The sequence below is a fragment of the Aedes albopictus genome, chromosome 2 (genome assembly GCF_035046485.1).
Source record: "Aedes albopictus strain Foshan chromosome 2, AalbF5, whole genome shotgun sequence".
Taxonomy (NCBI): domain Eukaryota; kingdom Metazoa; phylum Arthropoda; class Insecta; order Diptera; family Culicidae; genus Aedes; species Aedes albopictus.
In genome coordinates, this window is record NC_085137.1 from 23,768,860 (window position 1) to 23,789,165 (window position 20,306).

General features: G+C 41.1%; 1 protein-coding gene across 1 annotated transcript in view; it reads left to right on the plus strand.

Annotated features, from left to right (window-relative positions):
* The window catches only part of LOC109429628 (klarsicht protein), an 833,281-nt gene that overhangs the window by 180,778 nt on the left and 632,197 nt on the right, over positions 1 to 20,306 (plus strand). The window contains exons 3-4 of the mRNA XM_029864114.2: positions 509 to 754; positions 839 to 1,000. Coding sequence (XP_029719974.2) covers positions 509 to 754; positions 839 to 1,000 — 408 coding nt within the window. The remainder of the gene's footprint in view (positions 1 to 508; positions 755 to 838; positions 1,001 to 20,306) is intronic.

The window sequence follows — 20,306 nt, forward strand, 5'->3', positions numbered from 1 at the left end:
TCAGGAATTACGAATAATTCGTCTCAGGTATCCCGGAGGATTGCTCTCAGGATCCCTCAGGAATCTCCGCTTAGAAATCCCGGAGGATTTCTCTCAGGAATCCCGGAGGATGCCTCTCAGGAATCCCGGAGGATTCCTCTCAGGAATCCCGTAGGATTCCTCTCAGGAATCGCGGAAGATTCCTCTCAGGAATCGCGGAAGATTCCTCTCAGGAATCGCGGAAGATTCCTCTCAGGAATGGCGGAAGATTCCTCTCAGGAATTCCGATGGATTCCTCTCAGGAATTCCGATGGATTCCTCTCAGGAATCCCGATGGATTCCTCCCAGGAATCCCGAAGGATTCCTCCCAGGAATCCCGAAAGATTCCTCCCAGGAATCCCGAAGGATTCCTCTCAGGAATTCCATTGGATTCCTTCCATAAATTTTGTAGGATACCTTCCAGGAATTATCTCGGATTTTTTTACTAGAATTCGCATTATTCTCACTAACTTATTTTCGTCCATTTTAGAAAAAGCGTGACTCGGAGCGCGAACTGTGGCGACGGTCGTGGGGCAGCGGGCATAGCCACAGCTCATGCAGCTTGCAAAGCAGCATCACGACCGGCATCGGCAAGGACGACTTTTGGGCCGCACTGCAGACCAACTACAACTTTATCATGGACACGAACCTGCTCGACAGCTGCCGGGAGGCGCGCGGCGAAATCGAAGGCCCGGTTGTGCACGCCAAGGAGGACCACATGGACTACTATCGGAGGGTGAGTGAAACGTTGCATCGCATCATCGATCGAATAGGATCTATTTCCGGAAAAAGTGTAATCATCTCCGGTCTTTTATTTTAGGCCATGTACAAACCTTCTCCGATGCAAACGTTCTACGGCGACCCGCGCCTACTGAGACAGTGGATCAGAGAGATGGAGATTCGCATTTCACGGATTCCTTCGATTACGGAGACGAAGAAGCTGAACACCGAGCAGTTGCTGAGGCTCTCTGGAGAACATTCGGTGAGTAGTATTCGTAGTAATTCATGGTTTTCTGTTTTTGGATTCGTCTCCGAGAAAGGCAACATCGTTTCAAAAATAGATTTACGTTGGGAAATTATCTCCGGATGGGTTTCAAGTGCCAAAGCAATCAATCTGAATTTAGAGAAGAGTAAATTGATTGCCTCTTTCCCGTACGGAGAAGAGCGATTTTGGAAATAAAAAATCAACTTCATCTCCCATATCGATAAATCAATCTGGATTTGTCCGTTTGGAAGCTCCCCGCGCAGACAGTAGGCGTAATCGCTCAATTTATGTATGGCCTGCTATTTGTTGGCCTGCTTAGTTGACAATGTGATGTGCCACCAGAGCAGAGGGACGGCCCACCGCGCTGCGCTAGCTTGCTGCGATTTACCTAATGTTTATTTTGGTGCAGCACTCCACGTTTGCATCTTCACTGTTGCGAGCGGTTTGGTTTCTGCAATGGCCCTTCCATGGGTGTTGCATTCGTGTAGACGAAACAGCCGCCCGGTGGTGGCGCGTCATGCGTGGTCGGATCGGATCGACGACAGAAGCCCGTGTTTGTTGTTTGTATTGATTATTATGTTTTGGCGTGTAGTAACCCAGATTTTCGGACGTTTTGTCCCAGAGCCGCAATGTTTTCCTATCCGGAGAGGCCGTAAATTTTATATCAACATAAAAGAAGGCGCATGTGGGTTGTCGGCCAGTTGACTGGCTTGTTTGTGCGGTTATTGCATAACCGGGATGACAGATTTATGCGCGTTGTCTCAGTGAATTAAAATGTTTGACAGCGTTACGGAAGTCAGTGTGGTTGGACAGATGTTTAGACATGACGAACGATGTTTGGCAACGATTTTTTTTCCATGCTTTGTGTATTGAATACCAGCTGAAACAAAGGTTCCCGCCATGGTTAGCTATTGTTTGGACATTTCCACTTGGGTTCGAAATTTGTCATTAGATCAGTGACATAGAAACTAAATAGGATTATTGCATATAGAGGTAAAGGAAAATTCATGTATTAGGTTCCTCGTTTTTTACACTTTTCTAGGCCCCTTCCTCCATGTAGTGTTGGAGACCGCTCATATACCACGTAGGCTTTTAGGAGAAGGGAGTGTTTTACCAAAGTCCATACAAATTTTCAAATTCTCGGATCTGAAATGATATCTGAATACCCAGCCTTTACCATGCCTCAGATTGGACTAGAGTAAACCAGGACACTCAACTTTTATTGCCGATATTTAGCGTTTGATTGTATGTATTTGTATTTGAAACATACATACATACATATATTTATTTGTTCAACATCATTAAGACAAGACATAATCAACAATAGTACGCCACAATACTCAGTTTGTGGCTGCCTCTCTCCATCCTCGGTCGCGGCCAATGCTCGCCAAGTCACGCTCCACCTGGTCCGCCCATCGTGCTCTCTGCGCTCCACGCCTTCTTGTGCCAACCGGATCAGTTGCAAACACCAGCTTTGCAGGGGTGTTGTCCGGCATTCTTGCAACATGCTCTGCCCACCGTATCCTTCCAGCTTTGGCCACCTTCTGGATGCTGGGTTCGCCGTAAAGTGCAGCGAGCTCGTGATTCATCCTTCTCCGCCACACACCGTTCTCCTGCACACCGCCGAAGATCGTTCTTAGCACGCGTCGCTCGAAAACTCCGAGTGCTTGTAGGTCCTCCTCGAGCATGGTCCATGTCTCGTGCCCGTAGAGGATTACCGGTCTTATTAGCGTTTTGTACATGGTGCATTTGGTGCGTGGGTGAATCTTTTTCGACCGCAGTTTCTTCTGGAGCCCGTAGTAGGCCCGACTTCCGCTGATGATGCGCCTCCGAATTTCACGGCTCACGTTATTGTCAGCCGTCAGTAAGGATCCGAGGTAGACGAATTCCTTCACCACCTCGAAAGTATCCCCGTCTATCATAACATTACTACCCAGACGGATCCGGTCGTGTTCGGTTCCGCCTACCAGCATGTAATTTGTTTTTGAGGCATTCACCACCAGTCCGACCTTTGCTGCTTCGCGTTTCAGGCGGGTGTACAGCTCTGCCACCGTTCCAAATGTTCTAGGGATAATGTCCATGTCGTCCGCAAAGCACACAAATTGACCGGATTTTGTGAAATCGTTCCCTGGCTGTTGAGCCCGGCTCGTCGCATCACACCTTCCAGCGCGATGTTGAAGAGTAGACATGAGAGTCCGTCACCTTGTCGCAGTCCCGGCGAGATTCGAATGAACCGGATAGTTCACCCGAAACCCTTACGCAGTTTTGCACACCGTCCATCGTTGCTTTAATCAGTCTAGTCAGCTTCCCAGGAAAGCCGTTTTGGTCCATGATTCTCCATAGCTCTGCGCGGTCGATACTGTCGTATTCACTGGTACTCACGGCATTTCTGGAGGATTTGCCGTACGGTAAAGATCTGGTCCGTTGTCGACCGGCCGTCGATGGAGCCGGCTTGGTAACTTCCCACGAACTCATTTGTTTTAGGTGACAGACGACGGAAGATGATCTGGGATAGCACTTTGTAGGCAGCATTCAAAATAGTGATCGCCCTGAAGTTCTCACATTCCAAATGGTCGCCTTTCTTGTGAATGGGGCAGATTACCCCTTCCTTCCACTCCTCCGGTAGCTGTTCGGTTTCCCAGATCCTGACTATCAGCCGATGCAGACAGGTGGCCAACTTTTCTGGGCCCATCTTGATGAGTTCAGCTGCGATACCATCCTTACCAGCTGCTTTGTTGGTTTTGAGCTGGTGAATGGCATCCTTAACTTCCCTCAGCGTGGGAGTTGGTTCATTTCCGTCCTCCGCTGCACTGGTGTCGTCGTTTCTTCTCTTGCCGTGGGCTCCCGTGCCTACGTTCTCCACGCCGTTCAGGTGCTGATCGAAGTGCTGCTTCCACCTTTCGATCACCTCACGTCCGTCCGTCAAGAGGCCTCCATCTTTATCCCTGCATATTTCGGCTCGCGGCACGAAGCCGTTGCGGGATGCGTTGATAGAACTTCCGTGTTTCTTGGGAACGACACAGCAGTTCCATTTCTTCACACTCCGCTTCTTCCAGGCGGCGCCTTTTCTCCCGAAAGAGGCGGGTCTGCTGTTTCCGCTTCTGTTTATAACGTTCCACGTTCTGTCGAATCCCTTGCTGCAGCATTAACGCCCTCGCTGTATTCTTCTCCTCCAAAACCGTTCTGCACTCTTCGTCGAACCATTCGTTCCGTCGATTCCGTTCCACGTACCCGATGGTGCTCTCGGCTGCGTCGTTGGTGGATGCTTTCACTGTACTCCAGCAGTCCTCTAGAGGGTCCTTATCGAGCTCGCCCTCGTCTGGCAACGCGGCTTCGAGATTCTGCGCGTATGCTGAGGCGACATCCGATTGCTTCAGTCGCTCTAGGTTGTACCGTGGCGATCGCCGGTACCGTACATTGTTGATGACGGAGAGTTTTGGGCGCAGTTTGACCATCACCAGATAGTGGTCGGAGTCGATGTTGGCGCCACGATAGGTCCTGACGTCGATAATGTCGGAGAAGTGCCGTCCGTCAATCAGAACGTGGTCGATTTGAGATTCCGTCTGCTGTGGTGATCTCCAGGTGTAACGATAAGGGAGGCTGTGTTGGAAAAAGGTGCTACGTATGGCCATATTTTTGGAGGCGGCGAAATAAATGAGTCGTAGGTCGTTTTCGTTCGTCTGCTGGTGGGCGCTGAACTTACCAATCGTCGGTCTGAATTCCTCCTCCTGGCCTACCTGAGCGTTCAAATCTCCTATGATGATCTTGACGTCGTGGCTTGGGCAGCGATCGTACTCGCGTTCGAGCTGCGCGTAAAATGTGTCCTTGTCATTTTAATATCTGCCTTTTGTTAAATAAAAAGATTAAGAATTACGCTATTTGATTTTAAGATTTTCTTACTAAGCTTTCAATAAAAGGACACACGTTTGAAATGCCTCCGCTTACGGTTGCGGCTTAAGTTCGAATGAGCTCATTTATTATATCTTTTGAGAGAATTCTTTTTAGTACAATATCGATAGCACTCTTAATGCAGAACACACAAAATAGGGATATTACAGTTCTTCCCTTTTTAGATAAATTCATCAAGAATTTCTATCTTCTTTTGTTACTTGAGTTTACGATATTTTTCAATAATTTTAAACAACTTCAAAATTGCTTTCACAATCTTTCAGATCTTTGATTAATCACTTCTGATAGCTGAACCAGCCTTCGATCGTGTCACTACATGACTGCGAATCTGCACATGACGCTTTTTCTCCGGTTGGATGTCCTCTGGCACTAAAGGAACATCGGGGAATCCGCAACAGTCTTCTTCGTCAGAGATACTTCTGCGACGCTTGCTGGATTCCATCCTGCCCTTGGGTACGAACACTCTTGACTGTTGGCGCGGCTGTTCTACCATTTTTAGCTGGTTGCGATGGGCTGTTAGCAGACGACCGGCCAGAGATAACTGAAATAGATATTTGGAGAACTTTTTAATAAAGGTTGTATCTAACCATCTGGGTAAATCTTTTTTATCAATGTTCTTATAGAGCAGCTTATCCCCTGCCACTAGCTTTTCAAATTCATCCGGAAAACGGAGTAGTTTATTGGACGGACCCTCTTCTTTTTGCACAGGTTTTATAATAGCCGGCTTATACAAATTATTTTTGTAACTATTACGTGGATTAATCAAATCCAATAAAGTTTTAGGCTTAAACGAAAATATTTTCTCTGAGGGAAACATTCCTTCCGTTCCAAGACAACTATTACGGTAGTTGATTAGAAAAAGATTCAGTCGATCTTTAATTTCTAAGGATTTTGTCTTTTCGTACAATAAATGTTTTTTTAATACGTCCTTAATCACTCTCACCATTCTTTCTGCTTGGCCATTACTCTCCGGGTTATAGGGAGGGCTTTTAAGAACTTTGATCCCTTGGCATTCCAAAAAGGAAACGAATTCCTTCGAATTAAAAGGTGGACCCCCATCTGTCACAACGACGTCTGGAAGACCAAATCGTGCAAAAACAGAGATAAATTTACGAATCACCGATTTAGCATTTGTTCCGTATCGCATTAGTTCTACTTCAAGCCATTTTGAATAGCTGTCAACTATTAAAAGAAACATTTTTTTATCAAAGTAAAAGAAGTCAGCGTGCAATCTACTAAACGGCCGTGTTGTGGGTATCCAAGTTTCAGTAGATTTTACTTTCGGAATAATGGTCATTTTAGCACACGTATCACAGCGTTTCACAAAATTTTCAATGTCTGAATTTAATCCTTGCCAATATATTGTCCTTCTAGCCAGTTGCTTCATTTTTGTCATCCCACTATGATTAGCATGTAAAAGTTTCAGCACAGCGTTTTTAATATTTTCCGGAACTACAACCTTATCTTTCATTAATAAAATACCCTCAACAATTTGTAATTTCTCCTTTAGTGCAAATAATTTCTAAATTGCTTTGGGATATTTTGGGGCCAGGTATTGGTTACAAATTTCATAACTTCTGTTAAAAACTTATCTGATTTTGTTTCATTCGCAATCAGTGCAAAGTCTAAAGGGAAATCGTTGGAAAAGTTTAAACTGTTAACACTTACTGGATCTACGCCCGTAGGAATTTTTTCATCAAGTGGAAAACGACTACAAAAATCTGCATTTCCCATTTTTGTTCCAGGCCTGTATTCTATTTCAAAGTTGTAGATTGAAAGTTCCATTATGTATCTTTGTAATCGTGTAACAAAGACAGAATTTCTTCCATCTTTACCGAATATTCCCAGTAAAGGTTTGTGATCTGTGAACACTTTAAATTTTTGCCCGAAGAGAAATTTGTGGAATTTCTTAACTACACAAACCAAAGCTAAGGCTTCTAAGTGTAAAATCGGATATTTTTTTTTGCGCAGCGTTTAATGAAAATGAGGTGAAGCATATTGGCCTTTCTAACCCATCCACTAGTTGAGCTAGAACTCCTCCAAGACCGTAGGAAGATGCGTCGGTTACTACAATTAAAGGCTTAGTTGGATCATAGAAATCAAGTATGTTTGCCGACAACAAGCTCTTCTTGCTCTGTTGAAAAGCTTCTTCACATGTATTTGTCCAGATAAATTTTTCGTCTTTCTTTAAAAGGTTATAAAGGCATCTAAGTCTTGTAGACATATTAGGGATAAATTTATTGTAATAATTTATAAGACCAAGATAAGCTTTTAATTCTGTTTCGTTTGATGGTGTCTTAGCTTGTTCTATAGTAGAAAGCTTTTCCGGAGAGGGTAGCAAACCATCTTTAGTTATCAAGTGTCCTAAGTATTGAAGAGATTCAACGAAAAATTTACACTTCTTGAAATTAACACGTATGTTTGCACTGGCCAGTCTTTTTAGCACCTGAACCAGTTTGTCATAACATTCTTCAAAATTTTTCCCTGCTATCAGGACGCCATCTAGGTAGCAACATACACCTTCAAGTCCTTTCAATACTTGGTCCATGATTTGTTGAAACATAGCCGCACTTGATGTTGCGCCTTGCGGTAAACGGTTAAACGTGTATAATCCTTTAATAGTGTTGATAACTACAAATTTCTTTGAGCGCTCAGATAATTCGAGTTGGGCGCCTGTTAAATCGAGTGAGCAAAACACTTTGCATCCTGCTAAGGACGCAAAAATGTCTTGAGAGAGTGGAAGAGGATAAGTGTCAGGTATCAAAATTTTATTCAGGGATACTTTGCAATCAATTACCATGCGAATCTCGCCGTCCTTTTTTGGGATTGCAATCACGGGCGACGCCCACTCACTAGCCTTAATAGGCGATATGACTCCCTGTTGCTCTAGCATGTCGAGATGGCCCAGTAACTTTTCTTTTAGCTTGTATGGTACTTGATATGCCCGTTTGAAAATTGGTTGCTCAGACTTGAATGTAAGATCAGTTTTGTAGCCTACAATAGGTTCAGAAAAATCCTTACTAAAGACTTTTTTAAATTGGTTTTGGGTATTACCGATAGCTTTTTCCCGCAACTGCTCTGCATTCAAATGGTTTATTGTAACAGTGTTTTTGAAATGCAATTTCCACTCTGGATAAAAAGTCTCCATCCAGTCTCTACCGAGTAGAGGGGTGAAATCATTTTCACTTTTCAAAACAATAAGTTTCTCTAAGCTACTATGACCATTTAACTCAACTGCTACTGAAATCTGTCCAACAACCTCAAGTCTGGAACCATTAACCACAACTAGCCTTTTGCTGCATAATTTAATGTCCATCGAATGAAACCGTTTTTATAAAGTTTTTCACTGATCACTGCTACTGCCGATCCTGTGTCTACCTCCATCAACAATTTCCGTCCTTGAACTTTCACCTCTACTAAACACGGGTCACTTTTATCATCCCCAATCTTCATACAGTTGATATCTGATTCGTCGCTAGATTCACTTATGCGTACTCTATTGAACTTGTCAAAGGGCGGTACACTCGCGGAGTCGTCTTCTTGTTTTACAAGTTTTACCGAACTGTTACTCAAAAACCAGCAATTTTTTCTGATGTGCCCTACACGCTTACAGTAATTGCAAACTGCATTTTTATGTCCATTCCAGTCGGATCGACCTCTTGCTGGTACGTTGTGCCTATCCCTGCTTCTTGAACGACTTGCTGAACGGTCTTGACTTCTACTTCCTGATCTAAATTGTCTACCTCGCTGAGCTGATCTTCTACCAACGTAATCGTCACTTCTTTGCCCTAATCGATGCTTCACCGACAAAACTGCCCCCGTGTCATTTGGATCAACGATTTCTCTTGTTCTTTGGCTTGCTTCCTCGTCATTAATAATCATCTTTTCTAATGCTTCTACCGCTATTTCGTCTTCCAGTAATATCTTACGCTGCAGCTTTTTGTTTCTCAAACCAAAAATGAGTCGATCACGTATAGCTTCATCCTTAAATTCTTTGAAATTGCAACTTTCGGCCAACAACCTTACTGCCAGAACAAAATTTTCCGAGCTTTCCGCCGGGCCTTGAAATTTATTATAAAATTTGTACCTATGCATAAGCGCCGGTTCAGTTTTGTCGAAACGACACTTTAATTTTTTTATCACCTCGTCATAATCTAAATCTTCTACATTTTTCTTCGGGAACAGCAATTTTATTTCGTCAAACACATCATCGCCACTGAGGGAAATGAACCATTGCTTTTTTTCTTCAGGTTTTACTTTGTTGAGATTGCACATAATTTCAAATCGTTCTATATAATTAGAAAAGGATTTACCAACATGATAGTGATCGATCGTTCCGATCATGCCAGGAACAGACATTGTTTTCAATGGATTGCACTATGTATCGAAAAGAATGATAATTACTCACTTGTACTGCAGCTCACTACTCACTAGTTCTCAACAAGGCAGCTCTTCTCGCCGACGTAGCTCTCCTCCCTGCTTAGCTTTTCACGGCAACCTTGTTCTTCGCGCCGCTCTCGATCTTCTCACCGACGTTGCTCTTCTCGCGGATTAAGCTCTTCTCGCCGAATGTTTTCACTGTTAACGCTGGCTGAAGTCCGTTGGGTTTTAATGTTCTTCACACAATCGCTCTGGAGCACGATATACACCGCTCCGTCCGATCACTCGTAGCTAGTCGACACAAACAATCATGCAATTTGCTCGACTCTCCGCATGCACTTCTGCTGGATGTTCTCATGCACTCGTCACAACGATCGGACTGATCATCTAACTTCTCACGACTTGATAATGATAACGCTCTTCTCATGCACGGTGCTGTTGCTCTATGGCTACGACCTTCCTCTCGGAGAATCGATTCGGTAGTACTCTAGGGAACAAAGAGCCTCGTTTTTTAATGCAAAATAAGAACTGTAAAGAAAAATTTCAAAATGGAGATGGTAAAGACAAAGCAGTCAATAGCTAGATGAAATTCACAATTTCGATGTGCAGGTTTTTTTTATTTATTTATTTATTTTTTTTCACCACCAGGAAACGCTTATTCACTGAAATGGCTTAATCACTGTCACAGTCTCGCATATGCCCAACAACTACTCTAGTGAAATATCACTTACAAGTACGCTGTCTACAATGCTTCAAGCTCTGCACTCTACTTACCCAAGCTCACTCTGGAATTTCTCCGTCTGAGCTAATTTCGTGGTTTCGTTTCACTTCTCGTCGCCACTTTAATATCTGCCTTTTGTTAAATAAAAAGATTAAGAATTACGCTATTTGATTTTAAGATTTTCTTACTAAGCTTTCAATAAAAAGACACACGTTTGAAATGCCTCCGCTTACGGTTGCGGCTTAAGTTCGAATGAGCTCATTTATTATATCTTTTGAGAGAATTCTTTTTAGTACAATATCGATAGCACTCTTAATGCAGAACACACAAAATAGGGATATTACAGTCATCATCAGTGCTTCCGGAGTGTGGGCTGTGCACGTTTATTATGCTGAAGTTGAAAAATCGGCCCTTGATCCTCAACCTGCACATTCTTTCGTCGATCGGCCACCAACCGATCACGCGCCTCTGCATATCACCCATCACTATGAAAGCTGTTCCCAGCTCGCGTGTGTTGCCGCAGCTCTGGTAGATGGTATGATTACCTCTAAACGTTCGCACCATGGATCCTGTCCAACACACCTCCTGCAGCGCTACGATGCCGAACCCGCGGTCCTTCAGTAGATCGGCGAGTATGCGGGTGCTCCCAATGAAGTTGAGAGATCGGCAGTTCCACGTACCGAGTTTCCAATCGCAAGTCCTTTTTGTTCGCTGGGGTCGTTGCCGTTGGTCTCGGTTCGTATTATTCTGTTGCTGATTTTCCGTTACAATGGTTTTTTACGGCTGGCTCGTAGAGCCTGACACCAACCCCCTAATTTTCGGAGGACCATAGTGCACAGTTGAGCTTAGAGTCCTTCCCTGGCACTCGGACGTAGATCAGCCGCCCCTAACATGGGGAACAGACGCTGTTGTGAGCCGCTACTTTGTTATTCCATACCTTCTCGATAACAAATAGAGCTCTTGAAATTTATGGTATGCATTCATTATTGAAATAACAAGACTTGTTATTTTTCAGGTGCTATTTATAAAAAATTATGGTATTCATTTTTGTTATTTTGCCTCTTATGTCCACCTAATAAAGGGCATATCGAGGTATAATGTTATTTAAGATAAATACCTCTATATGTTATTTTGTTGCTATTTTTTTCTGCTCGGGAATGGCTTTCCGGTTAATCCGAGTTTGGAGGGTGGCATGCTGACTTCTTGACAGCTGTAATGAATTGTATTCCCTTCTTAGCCTATGTGTTAGAAGTTCATCGCGGCGATTAAAACAATAATAACGTCTTCTTAACCTACTTGATTGACACTATAGTGTATACACTACCATACCGAGTAAAACATCTATTGTTCTTTTTACCGAAAGGCGAAACCGTAATGATTCCAAGCTTTTCTTCACACCTCATATTGAGCTCAGAATCAAGAAAGCTTGTGTGGCCTTCGGGCAATGCCGGCGAACCTCTGTTAAAGCATGGGGTCTAAGATCCAAATTAATCAAATGGATTTACGCCAAGTTGTTCGACTGATATTGGCCTATGGATGTTTTGTGTGGTGGCAAAAGGGCGAAGTGAGAACGGTCCAATCAAAGTTAGGCCATCTCCAAAGGATGTGCTTAATGGCGTTGCCTGGAGCGTTCTCTTCAACTCCCACGGCAGTACTCGAAGTTCTCCTTGACATTGCCCCACTACACATTCATCTCAAACAAGAAGCACTTTCTTGTGCTTACCGCATTTGGGTACTCGGTTTACTAGAGGAAACTCTTGTGAACACACACCTCGTTGTTTCCACTTTTAGTGTATTGGGACAAAATTGTCCTTGCTCCAAGTGATCTTACAATTGCTTGTAATTTTCCATAAACAGGTATTCTTCGATATAACGTACAAAAAAGTTTTCTCTTTGTACGTTATATCGAAGTGTACGTTATATCGAAGCAGAGAAAATTTTTTTTTTTTTGTGCTACACACTTATTTCTGAATTGTCTGTTCGGTACTTTTTTGACGAGATTATAACAGCAGTACGATCTCGGTAGTTTCGGTAATCGATTTTACTGAGGTTCAGTAAAACAACTGTCAAAATCGCATGGAAAAGGTAAACAATGAATTTTTGCTGAACGAGCTCGGTGCTCAGCAGTTTTAATCTCGTCAAAAAAATACCGAACTCGGTAATCAAAATTAAGTGTGTAGTATTTATGTATTCGACGTGAAATTAATCCCAAATAATGATTTCGGTGAGATTCACAAAACCAATAATGAAAAACTTGAGTTTTCACGAAAAAGCCATTTCGTTTTTTGTGCTTCGATATAACGTACATTTTGCTTCGATATAATACACTAATTTTTCCCCAAATTGCGCTTATTCTGGGTAACAAGGCTAATGCTGCAAGAAAACATTGATTTGAGTGATTTCGTAGTTTATTTAAGGGCTATACCTGGGAAAAATAAAAAAAATCAATGCTGTACGTTATATCGAAGCAAAATGTACGTTATATCGAATTCGCTATATCGAGGGTACGTTATATCGAAGATTACCTGTAGACCATTTTCCACGAAATTCCCTTCCCGCGAAGAGTGGACATCTGGTTATCTGAAGAGAAGTATTTCAGATGGCATCGTATGTTACACTGATGGCTCTCTTCTCGAAGGTCGAGCAGGTTCTGGTGTTTATTCTCGTGAGCTAAGGCTGTATCAGTCTTACTCACTTGGTAGACACTGCACCGTTTTTCAGGCCGAAATCTTTGCTCTTATGTGCGGAGTGCAATCAGCACTTCAGCAGCACGTAATGGGCAAAGTAATATACTTCTGTTCAGATAGCCAGGCTTCAGATTCACCTTCTATGGGTACCTGGTCATTCTTCCATCGCTGTAAATGAATTGGCTGATGAGTTAGCTCGCTCTGGAGCATCACATGACTTCATTGGCCCTGAGCCAGCTATTCCGATATCGAAGTGTTGGATTAAGCTTCAGATTCACACCTGGGCTGTCACTCAACACAGACAATATTGGAATAGTTTGGAGTCATGTCGTCAAACCAAATTGTATAGTGCTGAGCCATCTCTACGGGTGGCGAAGTATCTATCTAATCTGTCTAAGCAGAATTGCAGCATGCTGGTCAGAGCATTGACTGGCCACTGCCAACTCAGCTATCACATGGCGAATATTCAGCAAGCTGATTCGTTTGCCTGTGATAGCTGTGAATCCGATTATGGAACTTCGTATCATTTGATATGTAATAGACTGGCCCAAATACAAAAATGTCGAAAAATTCCACGGGGCACCCTCTAGAATCGTGCCTTTGGATGAGAAGAGCAATCTGTGAAAATTTCAGCTGAATCGGTTGAAAACAGAGCTGACGCAAATGAGTTGAAGGTTTGTATGGGATCTTCAATCCAAATATATGGGAAATTGGATGACCTCCAGTCTCTCATTCAGCGAGCTGGTTGAAAGAGTTTGATTTGGCTCATAATTGAAAGAATGGTAGTTGATACCCTAAGGAACAACTTTGTAGAAGACTATATAATGATAAAACTTAATTTAGTTTCGGTTTCAGCTAACGAAAGCAGGATGAGGACATCTTCCCCTGTTTACTCTCGGTTGTTACATGGAGCACGTGTTTGCTGTTCGAAACTTGCGCTCAACATCATAGGCGGCTATGTTGTCCTTCATTTCAATTGCTCATGCACGTGGGCGGGTATCGAAACCATGAAGAATTACATAGCTGCCTATGATGTAGCGCGCAAGCTTCAACCGACAAACACGTGCTACATGTAACAACCGAGAGTAAACGGGGGAAGATGTCCTCATCCTGCTTTCGCTAGATGAAACCGCAACTAAATTAAGTTTTATCATGATATGGTCTTCTACAAAGCTGTTCGTTAGGGTATCAACTACCGTTCTTTCAATTCTGAGCTAAATCTAACTCGCTGAACCGACGTACTGAGTGAGAGACTGTAGGTCATCCAATTTTCCATATATTTGGACTGAAAATCCCATACAAACCTTCAACTCATTTGCGCCAGCTCAGTTTTAAACCGATTGAGCTGAAACTTTCACAGATTGTTCTTCTCATCCAAAGGCACGATTCTAGAGGGTGTCCCGTAAATTTTTCCAACTTTTCTTTCTCGCCATACAAATGTGGGCCGGTCTAAATATGTAACTATCCAGTTTTCGCGCAACTGCGTTTCCGAGTATTCGGTAAACACTTATTAAGTGAAACTGACTTCAGAAACCTGAATCTTCAGGATATTCTGTTGTTCTTAACCCGCTGTGTTAAAGAGCTATAGGCTCTTTTTCGCTTTATGCGTTATTACAGTGCCCTTTTCAGGGCGCTGTTTGAACCCATTGTGGTACGCTTGTGCGTTAGTACCCTCTTCCAGGGTATTTTTCCTATTTCCCTACCTGTCCCTATCCCCATCCAAATCCTTTTTCCTTCCTTTTCCCTCAGGTAGATGATGAAATAGGCTTATTTTGGCGATGGCACAAATGTCCCAAATGGAGGATAACGTGCCTCTGGAGCCGGCCTTCTGATACCTTCTGATAAATTCACTTTTACGAGGCAGTTTGAAGTGAAGAGTATTCTTAACCCTTTCCTTCCCACGACTTTGAACGACTATTTCTATGCCAAGAAAGCGTTTCCGAAAAAAGTGCTTGAACAAAAGTTATTGCAAATTGGTCAAAATTTTCGAAATCAACGAAAAAAATTTTAGTTGTAAATCAATAGTATTTTGATTGTTTATCAATAGTTCCACTATTGAAACAAGTAGTTGGGAGTTGGGTTTACCTAATGGGATTACAATCATATTCTAAAAACTATTGCATCATATTCATCTGATTCCGTTTATCTCGAGTTCATCGAAAATCGATGGTGCTCTAGAGCAACCATGGGAAGTAGAGGGTTAAGGTCACGGTGTTTGGAGCATGGCAAGGTAGGAAAGTTCTGCAGAGATTCATCCGAAAATTGCTCCTGTGGTTCCTCGAGAGATTTTCTAACCATTCCTCTAGGAATTCCCTCAGAAATTCCTGCTAGTCCTGGTCTTCAGTAATATCTCTCAAAGTCCCTCCAGAAATTCCAGCTGTGATTTCTTCAGAAATACATCAAGAGATTTTTTTCTGTGATTATTAGAGAAATCCTTGGCGCAAGCCATAAACGAATCAAAGGAAGATTTTTTTGGACTCTGAGGAAGAATCCCAAGAGGAATTCCTAGATAAATCCTTGAAAAAATCTCCAAGAAGTCCAAGCAGAAATTTGTGGATGAATCCCAGTAGGCATTACTGTAGAAATCCAAGAATATTTCGACTGGAATTCCTGATGAAAGATTTCTTCATATATTTCTTCAGAAATGCCTCTAGGGCCTGTGCTTCCCCCTGGAATTATTCCGAAAATCCCTGCAGTTGTTCCTCCAGGGATTTCTCCAACTATTCCTCCTTCTAAATCCCTGCTGGAAATGCTTAAAAATCTTTACGAGAATACCTGGAGAAATCTTAGTGGGAATTCGTGATGAAATTCATGTAGAAATTTGTGGAAGTATCTATAGAAAACATTGGAATTATCCGTGAAGAAATCAGCAAAATTACAGGAAGAATCCCAGGAGGAATTTCTGGAACAACAATTTTCAAATATTTCAACAGTAATTCATCTTGGAATCGCTCCAAGAATGTTTACCGCAATTACTCCCGATATTTTTCCATGGAACCCTCCAGGATTCCGTCTTGGGATTCCTCCAGGAAATCAGGGATGGCATGCCGAACTGAAAATGTACATAGTGCAGTTTATTCCCTACCCACTTGAACTTTCAAGTCAATTATCTTGTACCTAAATAACTTTTCGCTACTTTGTTTGTTTAACCACAACTCCGGTCATGTGTGCGAGTAAACCGTAAAATGATAATCAAATCTATTCTGTATTCGCTGAATGGCAATATTTTTAGTTCGTTCGCTCTGACTCAGACCTGCACGGGTTTCCGGCTACATATGCCTTATTTTACAACACTTTACATACACAAAAATACCAAAGTTTTTTAAGGTGATTAAAGAACGAAGCCACACCATGAATTTTTAGTAGCACAAATCTGAGTAACCAAACATTGCACCGAACTGAAAAGTGGATCGATTGGTCACCCACTAGTTGTAACCAATCGATTAACTTTTCAGCGCCATGCGTTATTTAGTTCTTCAAATTTGTTCTTTTGAAATTTCACGGTTCGTTCTATAATCACTTTAACATACATCAGCTCCGTTATGCGCCATGGTAGCTGAGCCTTAAAAATGAACGAGATAACCAAATCAAAACATCTCCAATGCAAAGTTTAGGAAAACATTGACGGTTATTTGGATATAAAGATGCTTTCCCATTTACCTCTCGTCAATACGCGAGTTGAATACATAGCTCCGTAAAGCTCTATGACGGCTGAGCCTTTTGAAATAAACATGGTAACGTCTTCAAAAGCAACTAAAACGAGCTTTCAAAAAACTGCTGCTATAAAAGCACCAGCAAACTACAGTTCCGCTCAAGCTACTTGACACCTTCAAAACCCTAGATCTCATTCAAAAGATAACCAGTCAAAACAACTTTGAACATCATTTACCCCTTTCAGGGCGGTTGGGTCATTTGCACCTCGCTGACGCGTTCTACAGCGGCAAGGTTGGTGGAAAAAGTCGTCCCGAAGGGGTTAAATGAAACTTTTTCAAAAATGTTTGTATTCAAACTTTAGCAATAGTTGCCAAATTTACTAAAAAAATAAATATAAACTTACGACAGTGTCGCTGGAAAATAGGTCGATCAAATTTTAGGATGAGAGCGGTAATATAACTTATTTTGTATTAGCTTTCAACTGCTTTTCACCGAACTTAGCTAAAAAATCTAGAAAAGAAGTTATTAAGTAAATTAACTCTTGATGCCATCGACCAATAGTTTGGGGTCACCCCTCAAAATGATGTATCGGCCAAAAGTTTGGGGTCAGTATCGTAAACATGAAAAAGTGATATGTTGATATCTTAGTCATCTTTCATTTAATTTTAATTCTTGTTGGCATATTTGAATCATAATGAATGGTACTAGGCTTGCTGCATAGACATTGAACCATACATATTTGTTAAAATTTACATACAAAAACTTAACGCAAAATTGCCTCATTTTTTAAAATATTATGAAATGTGCTATCTTTACACGACCTTTTTTTAAAATAAAAATCGATGAATATGTCAAATTAAAGACATCAAACGTAAATTTAGTTAATTATCTTTGAAATGAGGCAAGAAGAATTGAAATTGGACTATAGATGACGAAGATATCACCAAATCATTTTTTTATGTTTTACGAAAGTGACCCCTAATTTTTGGCTGAACCATCATATTGAGGGGTGATCCCAAACTTTTGGTTGATGACATCAAGAGTTAACTTACTTTTTTACTAGATTTTTTAGCCAAGTTCGGCAAAAGCAGTTGAAAGCTAATAGATAATAGGTTATATTACCGCTCTTATCTTTAAATTTGATCGACCCAATTTCCAGCGACAATTCCGTAAGTTTATATTCATTTCTTTTTAATTTGGCAACTTTGGGTTTAGTTCACATACAAATATTTTTGTAAAAGTTTTATCTAAATCAAATCATAAACTTTTGATCGGAAGTAGTAAAATCTTTTGCACAATATTTTTTGAATCATAAATGTTAATCTCGTTCGTACCCTCATAGCCATAGCAAAAGTGGCCGCCATGATATTTGCAACACTGGCGTAGCCACGGGGGGTGAGGGGTTAAGTTTAGGGTTAACCCTCCCAGAGCTAAAATTTTCAGTATAAAGAGCTTTGTAACGAAATTTTCGGCTGCGCCGCTATTTTCAAGCTACGTAAACAATTGCTCATTGCTGTTTACGAACTGGAAGTGTAAAATCAATAAAGGTATCATTGACCGTTGAAAATCCCTCCCAGAGACAATTTCTGGCTACGCCACTGGCAGGACAAACAAATGTAGAGCTTCACACCACTTAACAAAAAAGCTAACTCCTGTAAGTAAAGCCTGTATCCGTAATAATCGGGACACAGAAATACATCTGTAACTCTGCAATAGATACATTAAAATTGTTCAAATTTGGCCTAATAATATCTTAAGATGTGTTTATTTCACCTACAACATTTCATGTGGATCGGTGCAGTACTTTTTGTTGTAGCAATAAAAGAGTAGAATCTGCGCCATTGAATTTTGTACAGCCCCTAGTTTTGTTTGTCAGCGCTGTAACTTTTAAATTTGGCAAAGAAAATGGCTGGAATTTTGAACTAAAAGGATCTATATTTGTTGCATAGGCAAAATTTCAAAAAAATCGATGCACTGTTAACAATTTTATAGTAGAAACATGTATTGTGACTGAACGTGATTTTAGCCCCTTAGACAGCAATTAGTCAGCCACCTTTATTGTTTCGGTTGTACTATTGAAAGTACTATACTAATAATTATCAAATTTTGCAGGCTATCACACACATAGTCAACTACCTTCTGTGAAAATTTCATGAAAATTGGCAGAGAAATTCAATAGTTATGGATAGCCAAACATTGCACATGAAAATCACGAAACCCCTATCAAAACCAGTAGCTTTCAAACCAATTGATCGAAGGTGATGAAATTTTGCAAGAAAGTATCATAGCTGCTAACGAAATTTCATAATTATCATCACATAACTTTAAACTGTAGCTTAAAAGAACCCTCTATTATGCGAATGAAAATTGGTAATGATTTTACAAAATGCTCAAAACGTCTGTTTTTTTTTTCATCCATAGTTAAAAGTAATGCTTCTATTTTTATGAAATTTGGCACAAATAATAAACATACACCAAAAAGTTCTCAGTCAATTTTTTGGCCAATTTTACCGATTCATTACAAAGCTACAGGAAATTGTTTTTGAAAATATTTTAGATTCCCAGATTCCCAGAAGGGTAATATAACCGAAACGTCGGATGTAGGAGCAAAAGCAAATCTTTTGCTACCCACTCAGACTGCCAGAGCTAAGAAATTCCTACCAAGTGTAGAGTCCACAGTCGTAAAACCACACGTTAAACAATCAATACTTATCAATACGATCTCAATAATATGTAGATAGAATGTATCTCCTTTTACTCTACACAAAAAGTCTAGCAATACGCTTACCATATACAGAGAGGGTAGCATGTAACTCAAGAGTAATCTAGGTGTTTATTCGCCAAAAAGCATATGTTTCGAAAGTTTGCGCAAAATGACCCCTTGATTACCTGAAATACCTTGAATATGAAACTAGCGTGAAATGTGTGCTCATATTTGACAACTTAGTTGAAGTTTGTTTTTGTTTTCCCATACATTTTATATGGGAGCCCAAATTTTAAACATGATGAACTCACACTTAAATGTTCTCAAAGAAAATCAATTTTCGTCAATGAAATTGAAAACCAATATTTTTTATTTGCAAGAATAAGGGAAGGTTGTAGATCTATCAGTTTTGAGCAAGTTTGCTGAAAGCAGTTTCTCTTTTGGTTATTGGTATTTTTCTTTACAAAAACATAGTTTTTGAAAGGGTGATATGACGCTTTGAGGCAAACATAAAAATCGTCTTTTCCAGTATTCGAAAGAATAAATGTTGTTATAAAACATATAAAAAAAAATGGAGGGGTGTTATTTTTGTAACTCAAGTAAAAAAAATACTTGAAAAAGTACCTATTTTTTCTAGAGAGTCATCAATATCTTTTAAACGGAATGACGTAGCAACGTTCTCCGCGAACAAAAATGAGCGTTTTTGGAAGCTCTAAAAGTGATTCTTAGACAACTTTGATGAGATATTTGAAACAAAAAGGATAACGCGATAAAATGATGTCACCCTATGAAAACTATGGGAAAATGCTCTAAATTTAAGACACGGACACGTTTAATGCTTCCAGTGAGCTGTTCGCTCTTTGAAGGAAGCACGACACTAGACAACGGACTAGCATGCAACGCCCAGTGGCACAGCCGAAAACTTTTCCTGACAGCTGCGGCGGGAATCGAACCCGCGCTCCTCAGTACGATGCGACTAAATGCTTGGTGACACTAGCCGCACGACCACGAAGCCACAAGTTTGGTCAAAAAAGTTTAAACGCTTTATCTCTTTTGCTTCAAATTTCTCATCAAAGTTGTCTAAGAATCACTTTTAGAGCTAAAAAAACAAGCTAAGTTCCATTAGGTACTACTAGAGAAGCTAACCAATTCGCCGGTGTTCATTAAAATAATGAAATTGATGAAGAACTGAAGTGTTGGTATCTGATTCTTCTCTTTCTCTTGTTGGCGTAACATCCCCACTATGAC